This window comes from Leuresthes tenuis, unplaced genomic scaffold (assembly GCF_036924035.1).
Source record: "Leuresthes tenuis unplaced genomic scaffold, fLeuTen1.0.hap1 SCAF_18, whole genome shotgun sequence".
NCBI classification, from domain to species: Eukaryota; Metazoa; Chordata; class Actinopteri; order Atheriniformes; family Atherinopsidae; genus Leuresthes; species Leuresthes tenuis.
The window spans coordinates 2,897,036-2,916,008 of record NW_027325372.1 but is presented as its reverse complement, the minus strand read 5'-3'; the positions used below and the strand labels follow the sequence as shown (position 1 = coordinate 2,916,008).

General features: G+C 42.6%; 3 protein-coding genes across 9 annotated transcripts in view; 2 read left to right on the top strand and 1 right to left on the bottom strand.

The window, feature by feature from the left end:
* LOC140275542 (tripartite motif-containing protein 16-like) overlaps positions 1–13,739 on the top strand; it is a 29,491-nt gene extending 15,752 nt beyond the window's left edge. For all 4 annotated transcript variants that reach the window (XM_072371050.1, XM_072371053.1, XM_072371052.1 and 1 more), the window contains one exon: positions 13,662–13,739. The gene's annotated coding sequence lies outside the window, so the exon portion shown is untranslated. The remainder of the gene's footprint in view (positions 1–13,661) is intronic.
* On the bottom strand, positions 269–17,672 carry LOC140275547 (cyclic GMP-AMP synthase). Of its 4 annotated transcripts, none has more exons than XM_072371058.1 (9): positions 17,619–17,670; positions 7,684–7,767; positions 7,379–7,611; positions 6,224–6,443; positions 5,306–5,436; positions 4,945–5,089; positions 2,862–2,961; positions 2,604–2,726; positions 269–1,248 (listed from the first exon to the last, which is right to left on the bottom strand). In XM_072371058.1, exons 2-9 carry the CDS (start codon positions 7,748–7,750, stop codon positions 873–875), a joined length of 1,395 nt encoding a protein of 464 aa, XP_072227159.1. In that variant the 5' UTR covers positions 7,751–7,767; positions 17,619–17,670; the 3' UTR covers positions 269–872. The 4 variants fall into 4 exon arrangements, with proteins under 4 accessions (XP_072227159.1, XP_072227160.1, XP_072227161.1 ...); XM_072371059.1 differs by having other exon boundaries at positions 7,684–7,773; positions 17,619–17,660; XM_072371060.1 differs by lacking the exon at positions 17,619–17,670 and adding an exon at positions 11,753–11,883 and having other exon boundaries at positions 7,684–7,773.
* On the top strand, positions 11,824–13,665 carry LOC140275540 (tripartite motif-containing protein 16-like). The gene has a single exon (XM_072371049.1). The coding sequence runs from the start codon at positions 11,878–11,880 to the stop codon at positions 13,645–13,647; it is 1,770 nt and encodes a 589-aa protein (XP_072227150.1). The 5' UTR covers positions 11,824–11,877; the 3' UTR covers positions 13,648–13,665.
* Positions 17,673–18,973: the final 1,301 nt, after the last annotated feature.

Sequence of the window (18,973 nt, the reverse complement as noted above, 5' to 3'; positions counted from 1 at the left end):
CTAAAATAAGTAGAGTTGTGTCTATAACCAGGAATGTGACACATTTTATTGATAAAAGACCATTCAAAACAGAAAAAGCCTCATTCTTTGACAGTGATAAGCTCCTTCCTATTTTCTTTACCTCTGACCCGTTTATAATCAACATAATTAACTAAGAGTTGTTAAATTTTAAGTTTCTCTTAAATTAATACACAGCATTTGATTTTTTTTCATTCGTTCAAACTTGGCAAAAACGTGAACAAATTCACGATGAGCAGAAAACTCCGAAAATACCTTAAATTGAAGATTTAATGTTGTTTTTGTACAGATTTAGACTGAATTTGGGTTTTAATTCACTCACAAATCATTTAAATGAGTTCCCCCTTTACATTTTGCACAGGATTCCAACTTTATGTGTTGATACCAGTAAATGACAAAAAAAATTACAAGCAATCTGAAAGCTATAACACAGAATTTAATTTAAAAAACGTTTATTTAATTTGGAAAGTCTAATAATTTCACCGTATATGTTGCAGGAGGAAACCTGTAGAGAAATGTTCTGAAACACGAGCAGTAAAACGCATCTTATGAAAGGAAAAGATAAACGGAAATAAGTTAAACTCATGAAAAACAACCTAAAAGATTCTTACTAAATGTTTTAGTAGCAGATTTGAAATAAAAATGATGAAATATTGGGACAAGAATAATCATTTGTGGTATTTAAACATGGTTAAATAATTGATTTTAAAAGTAAAAAATGAATAACAGCAAAATACACTGATGGAGTTCGATCATCCATGTGATGAGAAATTACAGAACACATTAAAATAGATCTGGAATAACTTCCTTTATTACCGGGTTTCACTGAGTTTGTGTCTCTTTTTCCCATAATTTCAAGCCAAAATACACACATATAAAGCCAAAACAACAATTAACCCCAGGATGAGTTTCATTGAGTGATCTGCAGTCAGTAGAGAGGAGTCTCCGGCGGGTTTCCCAGCGGTGGTTTCTCCCGGAAACCTTATTGATCTCAGAGGAGAAACGGGAGCTGGAGGCTTCAGCAGGGGCATGCCTTCCCTCCTCTGCTGCTCCAGGGCGTTGACCAGGAAGTCCCGCGCTTTGCGGGGGAAGACGGCCGGCGAGAAGAGGTTGCAGTCGGGGACAAAGAAGTGAGGGAGCGAGCCTCTGCGGGCGTAGTCCTCCAGAGCGTTGACGAGGTACAGGAAGCAGGCGGGAAGCTGAGGACGAGTCCAGGCGGCGTCGTCATATCTGACGGATGAGACGTCGGGAGAGAAAACACGAAAGATGCAACAGACAGAAAAATCTGAATGAATGACTGGAAAAGACATTGGTCTTATTGAGATGTATGAGGCAGGTTCGGGTTAAAATACCTGCTGGTTTAAGCACAGCAGCTCCTGTTTCTTAAAGGGGAACTCCAGTGTTTTTAAACCTTATTTCTGGCATGAAATACGTTGATCTACTCACTGAGAACAGTTTGGTGAAAGTCGGCGTCCTTCGGAAGATATTTAGATAACTGGAGATCCATATAACGGAGTGAACGGGGCTTAGAGGATGCAGCCTCTAAATAAGGCATTATCTGTCTTTATTTCACCAATACTTTAAGAAGAATGAATGAATGAACGTGTGCTATAGCTCTGTTAGCTCATAGCTGCTGTTATGTGGCTACTTGCAGCTATAGGAGATCTAACGGAGGGATTTCTACACAGGCACTCTACTGGGACCACTTCATCCACACGCCCCCCTGCAGAACAGTTTATTCACTCCGGTAAGAACGTCCATCTTACTCAAAGTCGTTGTTCACATGGTCAAAATCTGATATATGTTGTTTATGTATTTAGCAGAAGCTTTTATCCAAAGCGACTTACAGGTAGGCAGATAGGGTCAGAGGGTCTTGCCTAAGGACCCCTACTGGAGGTAGTAGAACCTTTCATGCAGGGGATTTGAACCCAGGTCACCTACATGAAAGGTAGCAATCTAACTATCCAGTCCTACATGATAAATATCCTGCCATGTTGCACAAAACTATCAGCAGCAAACTCTGTGTGAAGTTAGCCGACTGTCACAGAGCACGGAGTGAATAAACTGTGCTGCAGGGGGGCGTGTGGATGAAGTGGTCCCAGTAGAGTGCCTGTGTAGAAATCCCTCCGTTAGCTCTCCTATAGCTGCAAGTAGCCACATAACAGCAGCTATGAGCTAACAGAGCTATATGTGGAGAGATGCGGTGTGTTTACGTTCGTTACCTGTCATCCAAACCTTTGAACACACCATAACTCTCCACAGCCTCGAACATCTCAATAAGACCTCAGAAAATGGTGTCAAACTGTTAAAAAGGGCATCATATGTTACCTTTAAAGCTGGCAAAGGTGCCAAGACGCTAAAGTCAACATTATAAATCTTTCTCTGTGTGAAACAAACAGCTACATGAAACAGGGCAGCGGTCACTAAAAGCTGTTTCCCCTGAAGGAAAACTCAAAGATAAAAACTGCCGCAGCTTCCCCGATTCTTCACATCAATTTTTCAGCGTCTCACAGAAACTTCGGCAGGTCAGAGAAAGAATCTACTTTCACTCTAAACCTGGAATAAATGGAAGAATCTCTGAGTACCTCCAGGCTAAGGTGTGCAGGAACGTGGTCTTTCCGTGGTACGAGCAGAGGTCAACCAGCTCTTTGGGAAAACGCCGTTTCAGACCCTCAATCAGAGATTTGAGTAGCATCAGACACTGTTTCCTGTGAGAGAAAAGATGATCAGTTAGTTACAACAAATGAAATATTCATCAATACTCTGGACAGATCGATTGCTCAAAATGTGTCGAGCCTGAGCCACGACGAGCCAGACGACCACGAAGCACAGCGTGAACTCACCGGCAGCATTTGGCGCCGTTTTTCTCACAGCAGGTCTTCTTGTTGCCGTGAGACGTGATGATTTTCTTCTCGATGTGAGAGAACGAAATCCTCCAACTCTCTGATGAGGAGTGAGAACAGACACCAGCGGACGACCATTAAAGGATCTTTCACAGAACTATTTTAAATTTATTTTGCATCATTTTGTGTGCATGCTCATCCTCCGCTGCGGCATCTCTTTGCTGTCGTAAAAGATGCTTTGACCTGCTGTTTTCTTCATCCCGCTCCTGCTGAATTTCTGACTATTACCGCCTGCAATTTAGCAAATAAGCTGCTTTGAATTGGATCTTTAGGGGTGGGCGATATGGCAAAAATATCATATCACGATTTTCTTTTAAATAAAATCACGATTTCGATTTTATCACAATCTTAAGTTGAAAAGTGAAAAACAGACAGTTGCAGAAGTATTTTCGGTTGGGCAGCTCGTACCGCGGCTCAACTACTTGAAACATGCGTCCGAACCGCTCCTTTTCTACCGTTCTGGGACCATATCTTTTGCAAGATAAAAGGTAACTGCTTCTGTTACCTCTTTCTGTCACTTGCTTGACTTTGTCAAATGCCTGTGTTAATGTTGTCTGTTTTGGTCTTAGCTAGCTGCTGCCTCCCCTGCGGTGCCGGTGCCGCCGGGCCCCTCGCTGTTTGGCTCTCAGCATACTGTTTGGGATGCTTCTTCTTCAGGTGATTGAACAGGTTCGTTCTGTTGCCACCCGACATGTGAACCGTTTCTGTGCAAACTTTGCAAATTACATTTGCTTGCGCTTGATCAGTTGCGGAAAATCCAAACCAATTCCATTTAATGGAGGTGGAATTTTTTTAGCGACCAGGTCCTCGGTTTGGCTTTCAGCCACGGCTCTCCACGCAGCTACCGCTACACACACAAACAAGGAGGAGGGTAAGAAAGCGCGTCACTGCCCGTAATTCGCTGTGATTGGTCGGTCCGGTTAACAACGTAATACGTCGGTGCATCAGCATAGAACTGCAATTTATAGAATGTGCCCGAGACGATCTCACGATCTCTGCAGTTTGACAGATCGTTACGGATCGTCTTCACGTTTCAATCGTTCACGATTTAATATCATACTATCGCCCACCCCTAGCCCGCACCCGCAAAACTTTCAGAATTTATGCCCGCACAATCATAGAAATGCATTGATTTTGTGTCTTCTCTCGTCCAGAAAGGAAAAAACAAAAAACGTCATTTTATAGGCTATTAATAAAGAGATTCATGGACAACTGGGAAACTTCTCCAAATGTCAGACGTGCTTTGTCTTTGTGCTGTAAAGATCTTCTTTGAGCTTCCTTTCCACGTCATTTATTGACATCCTGTCGCTAGGCTACATCCCGATCCCGCAGTGGGTTTTTTTTAGCCGCCCGCTCCCGCGAGATTTGAGTTGGTTCCCGCGGGACCCGGCGGGACCGAATTATGTGACTTTTAAAGATAATTTGTGGTACCAGATCATATTTAGGGGCTTCATAGGAAACGGATTGAAGACATCTTTTATCTTTTAATTAATTATTTTTAAATTCTTTTTTTGGTACATTTTTTTATATAAAACCCCTAAAAAAACATTTAAATTAGAAGTTGTAAAGCAACAAATAAGATAAACACCAAAGTGGACGAATAATTTTGTAAACCACTGTGAACCTCCATCATTCCCTCAGTTCTGATGAAAAACATCCCCACAGCATGATGCTGCCACCACTGTGCTTCACTGTGTCATCCTGAGAGCTTGAATAAGGGCAACTGGACATATTTTTCTTGATTCTTGAGGTTTATTCAGTTCTAGAAACTACACTGAGATAAATCTACACGACATTTGAGTTAGCCAATCAGGGCAGAGGAAGCTACCGACCGGCAGGTGAGGAGCAGGTGAACCACCTCACCTGAATGTCATGTGACGTTTCAGAGCACCTGAAGTCAAAATAAAGTCGAAAGAAAACTCCAGATGACTTTTGTCCTGTTTATGAACTCAGTGTTCAGTGTTTTTATTCCAGGAACATCTCCCTCCCTCTGATGAATATGCCTGTAGTTTAAAGAACTCACCTTTGGCGTCCTCGCTGAGGTTTCGTCCTTTCAGCCTCTTCGGTACAAAGTAACACGGCAAGCCTCGGATTTCTTGGCGAACCTTCTTGCCGAGCCAGTTGTCCACTTCTGGGCCGTTGCGGGCCGCAGGCGGCCAACCCGGAACCTCCAAACAGACACGAGGACGAACGTTATAGTCACATTAGATCAACGGGTCGAACATGGATCCTGGTTCCTCGGACCCTGCTGTGGAGGCCACAGCAACTAACAACAAGGACAAATAACTTGTTTCTGAGCTGTAGTCGCATCTTTATGCTGTTCTGGAGGCCCAAAGTAACCCGGATGACTTTGTGTGTTCCTTGACCACAGATGAGATGATTACCTCCAGGGCAGGAACCACATCCACAGAGATCAGCTCATCGCTGTTCTTCTCGGTTCTGCACAGGGACAACGTGACAGCCGGACAGTACGGCTGCTTCTTATTCACCTCCCAGCGACACCGTCTATCAGGAACTGGAAGCAAGCAGAGGTTGAACAGGAACAAATGAATGTGTCTGAGCCATAGAGCACAAGCTTGTTTCACCTGGTACTGACTGACTTTGGGGCCTTTATCAGGACAAGATACAAAATAGAGCTTAAAGGGGAACTCCGGTATTATTATTTCTGGCATGAAATACGTTCATCTACTCACTGAGAACAGTTTGGTGAAAGTTTGGTGAAAGTCGGCGTCCTTCAGAAGATATTTAGATAACTGGAGATCCATATAACGGAGTGAACGGGGCTTAGAGGATGCAGCCTCTAAATAAGGCATTATCTGTCTTTATTTCACCAATACTTTAAGAAGAATGAATGAATGAACGTGTGCTATAGCTCTGTTAGCTCATAGCTGCTGTGTTGTTGTTATTGGCGGCTATCGGGGGGCTTATAGAGGGCTTTCTACACACTCGTCTACTGGGATGATGTCGCGTGCGCGTGTCTATGACATCATCCCAGCAGACGAGTGTGTAGAAAGCCCTCTGTAAGCCCCCCAATAGCCGCCAATAACAACAACACAGAAGCTATGAGCTAAACTGTTCTCGGTGAGCAGATGAACGTATTTCATGCCAGAAATAAGGTCCAGGTTTAAAAATACCGGAGTTCCCCTTTATAGCTTAAAGCTAAAAAGCTCTGAGAAATTCATCAGGAACTACATTAAAATTAGGGACAAATATGAGGAAATAAGTGCTTAAAATAATCATTATTTCCTTTTAAATCCCCAAATTTACACAAAGCATCAGGTAAAGAAGGTGAGGCGGAGCACCTCTGTAGGTCTTGAGGAACTTCCGGACCAGGCGGTACATCTCAGTGAGGATCTTGCTGGATGAGAGCGTGAGCCCGTTCTCCAGGAGAAAGGCCTGCACGGGGGTGCGAGTGGGCCGGCTTAGATCCATCCGGTAGAAGAGGCCGCCGTCGAGCTTCGTGGTGTTGAGGCGCGGAACCTGCAGCTTCAGCATCATGTCGAACTCATCCGGGTTGTGGATCTGAGGAGGGAAATGTGGGATGATGCTGTTTTAAAGTTAAAAACACTTCTTCTTCTTCTTCTTCCTTCATCAGGAGCTGCTAAATCACACAAATCTGTATATTTATGTTTTATTCATTCGTTCCTTCTTTAAATATTTAATTCTTTTTCATTTCTTTTTCACATTCATTCCTTTTTCTCCTTCTCTTCCTTGCTTCATTCATTCATTCATTCCCTCTATTCCTTTCTTCTTTCCTTCCTCTTGACATTCCTACTTTCGATTCTTTCATTATTTCCTCCCTTTTATTCCTTCATTTCTTCAGTATTTTACTTCTTTCTTTCCATTCCTTGAAAACATTCCTCTCTTCGGTTGCTTCTTTCCTTCCCTCCTCTACATTTCATTCCCTCTTCCCTTCATTTTTTGACTATTTCAGTGCATACTTCTTCTTTCTTTTCATTCCCTTTTCCCTTGCTTTTTCCTTCCTTCCTTTAGTCAATTCCTTCATTTAATTTATTTCCTTCTCTCTGCTACTAGTTTAATTCCTTCTTTATTTCCCTCCATCCTTTGATAATCAATTCCTTCTCTCTATTCTTTGTTTAATGACTTCCTGTCTTCCTTAACCTATAATTCCTTCCTCCTATTCCCATTATTCCTTCATTAATTCCTTCTTTCCTTGTTTTAATCCTTAATATAATTAGTTTCTTTCTCTTTGATTCCTTCCTTCCTTTTGCTCCTCTTTCATTAATTGTGTCCTCGCTTCCTTTCTTGATCTCTCCCTTCTTTAATTCAATAGAACTAAAATAAAGTGTTAAAGTCCAATAAAGCATCTCTGCCTTAGAACTGAAGCAGAACATCAGGAAAACGTTTTCAGGTCAGATTCTGAAACATTTTGTCTCACAGTAAACACATCTTAATCTTTCTGATAAACTCATTTAGAGGCCTAAACATGACCTCACCTTCACTTTCTCGAAGTAGCTGCCGGTGGTGAGGAAGTCCACCGCCTGGAAGAAAGGCTGATCGCTGTTGCTCTTCAGGAACTTCAGCAGGTTTTCCCGGAAGTCGTTGACCACCTCAGCGGCCCAGCAGCGGTCCTTCTGACAGATCTTCAGCTCTTTGGCGTTGAGTTTGATCCACTGGGCCAGCTCTGGGGAGACGGAGCCCGGGTCCTCGGCCACCACAGAGCTTTCAACTTCAAACACAGTCAAGAATTAGACGACTGAACGCCACAGCGAACGATGAGCAGGTTAATCAGCAGCTTCACCTGATTGTTGCTCCTGAACTCTCTGCCTTTGTCTTGCAGAGGGGGGGCGGGGAGACTGTCCGTCCATAGCTCCTTGGTCTCAACCTTCAACTGGAAAACACAGAGAGTAACCTGCAACTCAAGTGTGAAGCATCACATCTGGATAATCCAACACCGAGACAGACAAAACCCTGCACAGCAGAACGTGTATTTACAAAAATTTAAGTTTTTCTTTGGACATTTTCTCCCTTTTCCCTCATTTTCAGTCCTTGTACCTGAGCATTTTCAGAGGAATGTGTTTTTTCTTTGTTAAGCCACTTAACTCTGACCTATGACCCATTCAGGCAGAAAAAAGGCTCCTAACTCAAGGGATGAACCAGTGTTGTGTCGACACAGAACAGACAACTTAGCAAAGAAGCCATTTTAAACTGGATCTTTAGGCACTTTGTCACAAAGACACATCATTTGTTCCCATTTCTTTAGCTGCATCTATGAAAAACAGCAAAGAAAACACAGTTTGACAGACAGAAAATAGGATTTCTGCAGCAACAAGGTGATTCCCAAAGAGCTATTAGCTGAAAACTTGGCATATCTCAGCATGGTGTGCAGTGTGTCCTTAAAACATTTGAGGAAACTGGACAAGTGGAGGACAAAAGAAGAAGTGTCAGGCCTAAAAAACTATCTACAGCAGATGAACAGGATCTGAAAGTGATGTCCTTAAGAAAGAGGAAAAAATCCAGCTGTGACCTGACAGGACCTGAGAGATGCATCTGGACCTTCAGCTGATCCATCTACTGTTGGCCCAAGCCTCATCAGAAATGGTCTCCATGGAAGGGTGGCTGTCAAGAAGCCATTCTTAAGGAAGGGAAACAGGGAGAAAAGGCTGAGCTGTGCCAAATGACACAAGAAGTGGACTGAAAATCAGTGGCAACAGGTCTTATGGAGGGATGAATCCTCCCCAGAGCCTGTAGAAGTGCCTCTTGGTTGGGCCCCCCCAGCAGGCCATGAAATAAAGCTGAAAGCTTGAGCGATGACTGAAGGAAGAAAGTTCTTCTGTTGTGACTTTCCCTCATTTTCTCTGACTTCACTCTTTGATTTTTTGTGAAAACTTAGATTACAGCCAACAGGAGATCTTTAGTCTGTGTCCTCTATCCACCAAACCCTCCCGATCCTCCCAGTCTCACCCCTGACTTAATGATGCTCTCCGAGCGTTGCGCACCAATCTCAGAGCTGCCGAAAGGAAATGGCACAAGTCAAAAGATCCTGCAGATCTAGCTAAACTCCAGGCGCTACTGTCATCATTCTCATCCACTGTTACTGATGCAAAAAAGTCTTTCTACATCAACAAGATTCATAGCACTACCGACACCCGGAAACCTTTTTCCACCTTCAAAACTCTACTTAATCCTCCGCCTCCTCCACCTGCTACCAATCTAACTGCAGACACCTTTGCCTCATTGTTTACTGACAAAGTGGCAGCTAGAAGCAAACAGTTTACCGAACCTGGTACCACAAAATCTGCATGCAGAAGTCCTCCTGCATCATTTTCCTCATTTACCCCTCTCACTCAGAGCAGTGTGTCTAGGCTTCTCACATGTAGCCGTCCTACGACATGCCCGCTGGACCCCGTTCCTACTAATCTTCTCCAATCCATTGCTCCTGCTGTAACTGCAGCAGTCATGCATGTGATTAATGCTTTACTGACATCGGGCACATTTCCTACCACTTTCAAACAAGCTCAGGTTACAAGAAACCTTCCCTCCCTCCGACTCATGTGGAGAATTATCGGCCGGTCTCTCTCCTCCCGTTTCTGTCTAAAATCATTGAAAGGGGGTCTTTAAGCAGGTCACTGATTACCTCTCTCATAACAACCTCCTTGACCCAAACCAATATAGGTTTAAAAGTGGACACTCCACCGCAACGGCTCTGTTGGCTGTGACAGAAGCCTTAAAAGAAGCCAGAGCGACAGCTAAGTCCTCTGTACTTATCCTGCTCGACTTATCAGCTGCATTTGACACAGTCAACCACAGTATCCTTTTGTCCATGCTCTCTAGCATGGGCATCACAGGGAGAGCACACTCCTGGTTTGAATCATACCTCACTGGTCGGTCCTTCAAACTATCCTGGCTTGGTCACACTTCTGCAGCGCACCACCTTGCCACAGGGGTCCCCCAAGGCTCAGTACTGGGACCTCTTCTCTTTGCCATATACACCAACTCACTGGGACAGATCATCCGATCACATGGCTTCTCATACCAATGTTATGCTGATGATACCCAGCTCTATCTGTCATTCCCACCTGACGACCACACGGTCTCAGCATGAATCTCAGACTGTCTCTCTGACATATCAACATGGATGAAAGCCCATCATCTCCAACTTAACCTCCCAAAAACTGAACTGCTGGTCTTTCCAGCCAAACCAACCACACACCACAGTATCTGCATCCAAACCAAATCCCTATCTCTCTCCATCAAAGGTTACTAGAAACTTGGGTGTCATGATTGATGACCAACTAACCTTCAAAGATCACGTTACCTAGGTTGCTCGTTCCTGCCGCTTTGCATTACTAAACATGAGAAAGATCAGACCATACCTAACCCAACATGCCCCCCAGCTCTTGGTGCAGGCCATGGTCATCTCCCACCTTCACTACTGCAGCGCTCTCCTAACTGGTCTCCAGCCTGTGCTGTGAAACCTCTGCAGATGGTCCAGAACGCGACGGTGCGTCTGGTCTTGGATCAGCCTAAAAGAACATGTCCCCCCTCTGTTCATTGAGCTCCTCTGGCTGCCCTTAGCCGCCCGCATCAGATCCAAGTCCCTGATGTTAGCTACAAAGAGCTTAATGGAACGGCTCCATCTACTTGAATGCTCTTGCAAAGGCTTATGTCCCAACTGGGTCCCTCCGTTGGTCCCAGGATTGTCGTCTAGCAGCTCCTACACCACGCCTAAGACAATCCAAACTCTGTTCATGTGTCGTCCCACGATGGTGGAATGACCTACCGAGCGCTACCAGAACAGGGGCGTCCCTGTCTATCTTCAAGAAGCTCCTGAAAACCCAGCTCTTCAGAGAGCATCTCCTATCCCAGCACTTACCTTGTACTTCCCTACCCCCTCTATCTCTGCACTTTATCTTTCTGCACTTCCTTCTATGCCTGCACCCTATCTCTACTCTGTCCCCTCTGACAGAGTCCGACTCCTGGGTTCCTTCTATGTAGCTTATTGTTAGCTTTTTATAGAGCTGTTATATCTTCATTTGTAAGTCGCTTTGGATAAAAGCGTCTGATAAATACAGAAACAGAAACATTAAGTTTCAGTGAGAAATCCCTCATCCTGGAAACTGACCCAACTGTTCACTTTGTCTGTAACTGCTCACATGTCTGAATGAATGAAAACCACTGATCTGCAGCAGAGCTTTGCATGTTCGGAGCTTTTTCATCCAAACTTTAATGAGAAATCTCAGACTTTGCTTCTGTCCCTTCATCGTGTTCAGGGGTTGCAGTGAAAGTGTTTCATCAAATCTGCTCACACACACAACATGGAGGATAAATTTAGTGCTCAGGCAGGTGAGAGTTTCCATCATCTGTCTGATATTTCACTTAAATGCAGTTTATGAGCTCCTTTAGAGAAGTTTTAGAAGAAAACATCATGAAACCGTCTCATCTACAAGGACGCTGGCAACAAGTGGAGGAGTGAGCCGGTCTTTTATCCTGAGTGCCAGATGGGCTGCAGGTGTGAGTGACTCCAACTCCTCCCAGCTTACATTCCCACCTACAGACAGACGAAACACACACCCCCAAGAGGGAAAGAGGAAAAAAGGAGAAACTAGGATCCTCAGTTTTTCATTCTAAAGATTGTTTTCTGTGACTCAAACAGGTGATAAAGATAAAAAAATTATCCTTTTAAGTCTAAAAAGTGAAGGAAACCAAACAGAGAATCAACATGCTGCAGAAATCTTTAAAGTCTGTTAATCATCTCAGAAAAGTTCATCAGTTCATTCTCTGAAATCAGATCCAAACACAATGAGCTGGACTTTGTGCTGTTTTTATGTCTTTATGGTGAATAAAACCACTCAGTTTTTATTACTTACTGGATATTATTTCAAGTTTCTCCTCCTCCTGGAAAGATTAAAGTTAAAGTCCAAAGGTGCAGCAGCTGTGAGGAGTCCTTTACAGCAGGAACACAGACGAGTCAGTCGCTGATCTGAGAGGAGAAATGGCGCAGAAAGGAGCTAAGCTGGACAGAGAAAGCTTCTCTTGTTCGATCTGTTTGGATCTGCTGAAGGATCCGGTGACTCTTCAGTGTGGACACAGCTACTGCAGGAACTGTATTAAAGGCATCTGGGATGGAGAGGATCAGAAGGGAATCCACAGCTGCCCTCAGTGCAGGCAGATATTCATACCGAGGCCTGTCCTGGGGAAAAACACCATGTTAGCTGATTTAGTGGAGCAGCTGAAGAAGACTGGACTCCAAGCTGCTCCTGCTGATCACTGCTATGCTGGACCTGAAGATGTGGCCTGTGATGTCTGCTCTGGAAGAAAACTGAAAGCCATCAAGTCCTGTTTAGTCTGTCTGGCCTCTTACTGTGAGAAACACCTTCAGCCTCATTATGATTCACCTCCATTAAGGAAACACAAGCTGGTGGAGCCCTCCAAGAACCTCCAGGAGAACATCTGCTCTCTTCACGATGAGGTGATGAAGATGTTCTGCCGCTCTGATCAGAAGTCTATCTGTTATCTCTGCTCTGTGGATGAACATAAAGGCCACGACACAGTGTCAGCTGCAGCAGAAAGGACTGAGAGGCAGAGAGAGCTGGAGGGGAGTCGGCAACAAATCCAGCAGAGAGTCCAGGACCGAGAGAAAGATGTGAAGCTGCTTCAGCAGCAGGTGGAGGCCATCAATCAGTCTGCTGATAAAACAGTGGAGCACAGTGAGAAGATCTTCACTGAGCTGATCCGTCTCCTCCAGAAAAGAAGCTCTGAGGTGAAGCAGCAGATCAGATCCCAGCAGGAAACTGAAGTGAGTCGAGTCAAAGAGCTTCAGGAGAAGCTGGAGCAGGAGATCACTGAGCTGAAGAGGAAAGATGCTGAGCTGCAGCAGCTCTCAGACACAGAGGATCACACCCAGTTTCTACACAACTACCCCTCAGTGTCAGCACTCAGGGAGTCTACACCCTCATCCAGCATCAAGATCCGTCCTCTGAGGCACTTTGAGGCTGTGACAGCAGCTGTGTCAGAGCTCAGAGAGAAACTGCAGGACATCCTGAGAGAGGAATGGACCAACATCTCACTGAGAGGCGCTGCAGTGGATGTTTTACTGCCTCAACCAGAACCAGAACCTGAACCTGAACCTGAACCTGAACCTGAACCTGAACCTGAACCTGAACCTGAACCAGAACCTGAACCTGAACCTGAACCTGAACTAGAACCAAAGAGCAGAGCTGGATTCTTAAAATATTCATGTGAAATCACACTGGATCCAAACACAGTAAACAGATGGCTGTTACTGTCAGAGGGGAACAGAAAAGTGACTTTAATGAAACAACCTCAGTCTTATTCTGATCATTCAGACAGATTCACGGAATATCAGCAGGTCCTGAGCAGAGAGAGTCTGACTGGACGTAGTTACTGGGAGGTGGAGATGGGAGGGGAAGGAGTTGTTGTAGCAGTCGCATACAAGAACATCAGCAGAGCAGGAGGTGGGATTGAATGTGTATTTGGATATAATGACAAATCTTGGTCATTATATTATAACCAAAAGAGTTTTACATTTATTTACAACAAGATAAAAACCTCCATCTCAGGTCCTCGGTCCTCCAGAGTCGGAGTGTACCTGGATCACAGAGCAGGTATTCTGTCCTTCTACAGCGTCTCTGGAACCATGACTCTGCTCCACAGAGTCCAGACCAGATTCACTCAGCCGCTCTATGCTGGGATTAGGCCTTATTATTCTGGAGCCACAGCAGAGTTGTGTAAAGTGGAATAAAGGTATCCTGTCAGCTCTTTGCTGTGATGTCTCTCCGCTGCTGTTCTGCTGTTTATTTGCTGCTTTTTCCTGTGTTTGTGCAGCCATGGAGGATATCACTGCTAATGATGAGTTTTATTCACAGAAATATTTCTCCACATGAAAATCTAAACTTCTCTGAGCTCTAAATATTAGTTGGATGCTTGTGTTGATGTGTCTGTATGTTGTTGTTTCTCTTCCACTTCATGGAGCCCAACAGAGAGATCAGCAGACCTTCCTTTATCACAGACTCTGTTCACATCTCATCACTTTGTAAATGTAAAATTATTCTGGAGCTACACTGACTTTGATTTGCTTCAGAGATCAAATGTTGTTGCTGTTTTCTAAATCAACCAACAGATGAGGAAGTCTGTTCTGAGGTGCTCAGAAACGGTCATTTCCAGGATCAGCAGGAATCAGGAGATCCTTCATCAGCTTTAATGTGAGAACCAGTGAAGATTTTCACAGCAAATACCGCTTTGAAGGAGTGAACAAAGTGTTTTCTTTTGTCTTCATTTCAGTGTTTGTGTGAAATCTGACGGAGAAAATGTCAAACTGATGTGAGGGTATAACTGAGGCAGTTTTCCTGTAACAGCACAAAGTTCAGAGTTCATGTTCAGAGCAGAAAATATTTGACTTTCTTCAATAAAACAGCTTCATCTCAGAGAAATGAGTCCAGTTTTCTTTGAATTTTTCTTTCCTCCGTCTCTCACTCAGAAAGATTTGACCCACATGCTTCAGATGATTAGTTATTATTCTGTGAGCTCTGTTGTTCTGACGTTTCTTCTTTAACAGCGTAGAAACATTTTCTTCAGCCGATAAAAACAACACGAGAACCGATGAGAACAAACAGCAGGAACACCACAAACTAACATGTTTAACATGAAGACAATAAAAGGCAGATGGAAGAACAAAAAGGACTCGTTTCAGAGGATGAAGAGCTGAGTGGAGCGATAACAGCTGAGAATGAGACCGAGGGTCCGGTAAAATAGGAAATAAAACAAGAACAAACCTCTGATTATCTTTTCCTTCACCTTGAAAAAAACATAACGGGGTTAAAGTCAGATGGAGGAAAACTCAGCTGTGATGTGGGTCTGAAACTCCAGATGTTCAATAAAGATTCTGCAGATGCTTCATCTGATGGGAGTTTATCAGCGTTACATCAAGTCATATTTATCAGATTAGAGATAATAAAGAATATAATGTGCATAGAAAATATCTCTCATCAAAGCTGGCAGCTGAAAAAGGACAGAAACTATTTAAAAGGTAAATATAGTGATGTCACATCCTCCTGTCCTCAGATTTATGAATCACAGTTAGTCCGACTGCATGAAAATAATCTGTCAAAGCTGCAGCTGCAAGGAATTATGGGACAGAATGAGCTCCTTTCTCTCATGAAGGACGGTCCGGTGTTTCCTAAAGGGAAAATGACACAAGAAGTGGACTGAAAATCAGTGGCAACAGGTCTTATGGAGGGATGAATCCTCCCCAGAGCCCGGACCTCAACATTATTGAAGCAGTGTGGGATCATCTGACAGAGAACGGAACAAAAGGCAGCCCACATCCAAAGAAGAGCTTTGGGATGTCCTTCAAGAAGCCTGGAGAACTATTCCTGAAGACTGCTTAAATAAATGACAGAAAGCTTGTCTCAGAGGGTTCAGGCTGTGTTGGAGAATAAAGGAGCTCAGACCAGATATTCACTTTAAAGCTGCTGAGAACTGATAAAAAACTCTGTTTCTGCCCCAGATTCTGTATCTATATTCATGTTTGACCATGTTTCAATAAATTATTGCAATTATTTCAGGTTTTACTGGAAATATATAAAGAAATGAGGGCTGGATCAGGATTTGTGCACAGTGCTGTATATCATACCTTTAGCCCTTCGGTTAAGGAGTTTTATCACAGAGTCGACTTCCAAAAGATTTATGTAACCCCTGGTTACTGGACATATTAAATAAACAAATAATAATTTTACTTACATTACTTGATTTATATTTAGGTTACATGATTTAAATTAATAAATAATTATTAATTAACGAAATAAATACATGTATATATTTCTAATGTAACCATAACAACAGTCCCGATATAAAAGGCTGTGTAGACCAAGCCCTCACTCTCAGAGCTGCACCCAGACAGAGACAGACCAACAGAAAGTAAGAAAAGAAAGAAAGAAGAAGAAACCACACTGGAACAGTAATAATCCTGTTGTTTTAAATCAAAGACTCTTGGTGAGTGAAACAATACTCCGTCACAAAGTAGCCCTGGAACTAAAAAGAAAAAATAGTAGCTCAGTGACTGTTAAGAAGAAAAAAAAAGAAACGTTGGCAAGCTACCAACGGCTAATGTTAAACGTTAACGGCTACAGTGTTAGCATTTTTGCCGGTGGTTGGGATCAGCTGACTATCAGCTGATCCAGTTTGTAAATATGTAAATATAGATCGGTGTGTTTTGGTGGATTTTTTTCCCCCGTAATATTGATAAGATAAAAAATAATATTACAATGATAACATAATTTATAAGGTGTGTTTTAGCTACCAACGGCTAATTTTAAATGCTAAAGGCTACAGCGTTAGCATTGTTGCCGGTGAATCAGCTGACTATCAGCTGATCCAGTTTGTGATTATAGAGAGGTGTGTTTTGTTTTGTTTTTACTCTATATTAATACTATAATCAAATGATAACATAACATAATTTAGAAGGTGTGTTTTAGATTTATGTTGATTATTTTCCTGGCTTGTGCTTCCAAGGCCAGGAGCTTGTGTGTGTGTGTGTGTGTGTGCTGATTGTGACCTTCCTCATCATCATCCCCACCTCCTTTATGGACAACAATCAAATTCTTTAGTTCAGTTGGTCAGACATTACAGTCTGAACTGAAGTGGCAGCCAAACCCAACTGAACCTGGACTGTCAGAGAAGTCGATTTTGTTTATTTGTGATATATTGTGATTGTATAGCCGACTTTTACTGTTGTAACTATTTTATTTATCTTTGTTTATTGTTTTGATTGAGAGAGGCATAAGTTAAGGAAACCACCTGTCAGTAAGAAACACACTAAAATAAAATTAAAAATACAGAATTAGAATTAAACTAGACAATTAGAATAACAACTAAATTAGCACTAAACTAAGAATTAGACATCAAATTTAGATACTTACGTGACAGGTGTATTTGTAAAGGAAAAGAGGGAATAGTTTGTGTATTTTTTATTTTGTCTTGTGTTATTATTGTATAGAAACCGAGAAGAAGATAATCAATTCATATCGAAATAAATGATATGTTTCACTTTTTTTAATATAACACAACAGTGATCTCTTGTTTGTTGTCTTTTCCGACTCACACCCATTTCTCCCGAGTGAATCTAATCTTCTGAATAACTGGTCCACATCTAAATTTCGATTTAATTTATTTCACATTAATAACTGGTTCTATTATTCAACCAGGTGTTACATTTAGATGAAGACAGTAAAGTCGCCTGTGGATCAGAAGGATCACAGCTGTCCTTTAGCATGTTCATGGTCAGAGGAAAACCAGTAACTGAGGAAACACAGTCCTGTAAGTGCTGGGAAATGACTGCACTGAAATGAATGGACGATAAAGTAAACAGCGGTGCCTGTAACACAGAATAAGATTATTTAAATAACTTTACAATCTCCTCAGATGAGGCATGGTAGAGTTCCTAAATAACCCGGTTTAAGAACAGGAACTGACATTTACAATCAGGAAGTTGCTTTTGCTGTTGGAAGTTCATTCAAATCAAACTCAAAAGCAGCTTCAGATGGACAGAAAAATAACATCATACAGCCTCTCTGACGCCAACATAAAGGACCAAGAAGTCTGGACAGTTACTTTAATTACATCCAATTAAACCATCAAAACATTTCGTTTTCATTTCCGGCATGAAAACAAAGGATAAACGAAGGAATAAAGGAAAAGAACAGCGGTTTCACTCACCTCCGTGTCTCGTTTTCTGGGCTCGAAGTGTTTCAGCGGAGGGACGTTGGGCTGTGATTGGACGGCACGACCACTCCTGACTACCTGGTTGGATCTGCGAGCGGCGCTCATCCAATCATCTGCAGTTTTGTTCTCACTTTCACTTTCAATTTCCATTAAATTGCATCCCATTATGAATCCTCCGTTTACACACATTAAGGTAAATAAAAGAGTCCAGTTTCAGTCCCCAGGACACACCCTGTTTATTCAGCGGAAATGCGGGAGTGTTTTTCGCAATTTCAAGCTATGGGGCTCCATTTGTGCCAAAAATACAATCACATCCACACTGCTTATGTAGATAGAACACGTGGCAATACATTTGTTTAGTTTAAGTAAGTTTGAACCAAAGGTGGGAACAAGTCACTGTTCTAAAGGTCAGAAGTAAGTCTCAAGTCAATTCCAAGAAAAGACACATCAGTCCCAAGTTGAGATCTTCCATCTCAACTTGGGACATTTTGAACTCTTAAAAAAATTAGTAATAAAGAAAACACACCGAGTTGAAGGTCTCTTTCTAACCACAAATTTGACATACTGGTCAGCCACTCTGGTCAGTGGTAAATGCAAATTAACTTTCCCAAACATCATTAAATGTTCCGTTTTCTTCAGATATTTTTCTTTTCTTACATTTAACCAGTCTTGGCCTACCTGGGGTTGAAAGTTTTGATGAATGCAGTGTTTTGGAGGACATATGCCGGCTTTTCGGTGACTGTGACGCAGATTTTGAGTGATGAAAAATAATGAAAATAATCAAATATAATTTTATCTTAATATTTCAAGATCACAATAATCTTCCAATTTAGAACTACAATAAAAAACGAACTAACGCAAATAAAATAAACTTCAATTGGATGCTTTTTAGTTATTTTCCCAAACCACGCAGAGCCGCAGCATAAGGATGAGAGAACCGCCGGTTTCAGACCTCTGAACCCGGCCAAAAGCAGCTTAACTATGGGGTGTTTCAGGGTCACATGAGCCATCCCTAACTATAAGCTTTATCAAAAAGGAAAGTTTTAAGCCTATAAAAGTTCGTAAGGACAGAATTATCGATCTGATAAAGGATCGCCTTTCCTGAACATCTGGAGAATTCGAACAGCTCTTATCGTGATTAGAAAGCTTCCTCAACAAAACAGAGCTGAGGTGTGGTCGGAGTCTCATCCCAGCAGTAGTTTATCTTTAAGTCATTAAGAATTTCTGTTTCTATCTTTCCTTATTACCATTACATTTTCTGCCAGGTCAAGGAAACAAGTCGAGGAAAAGACAATAGGAGGTAAATGAACTGACTATTTGAACCGACCACGAATGTCCACAGAACATGT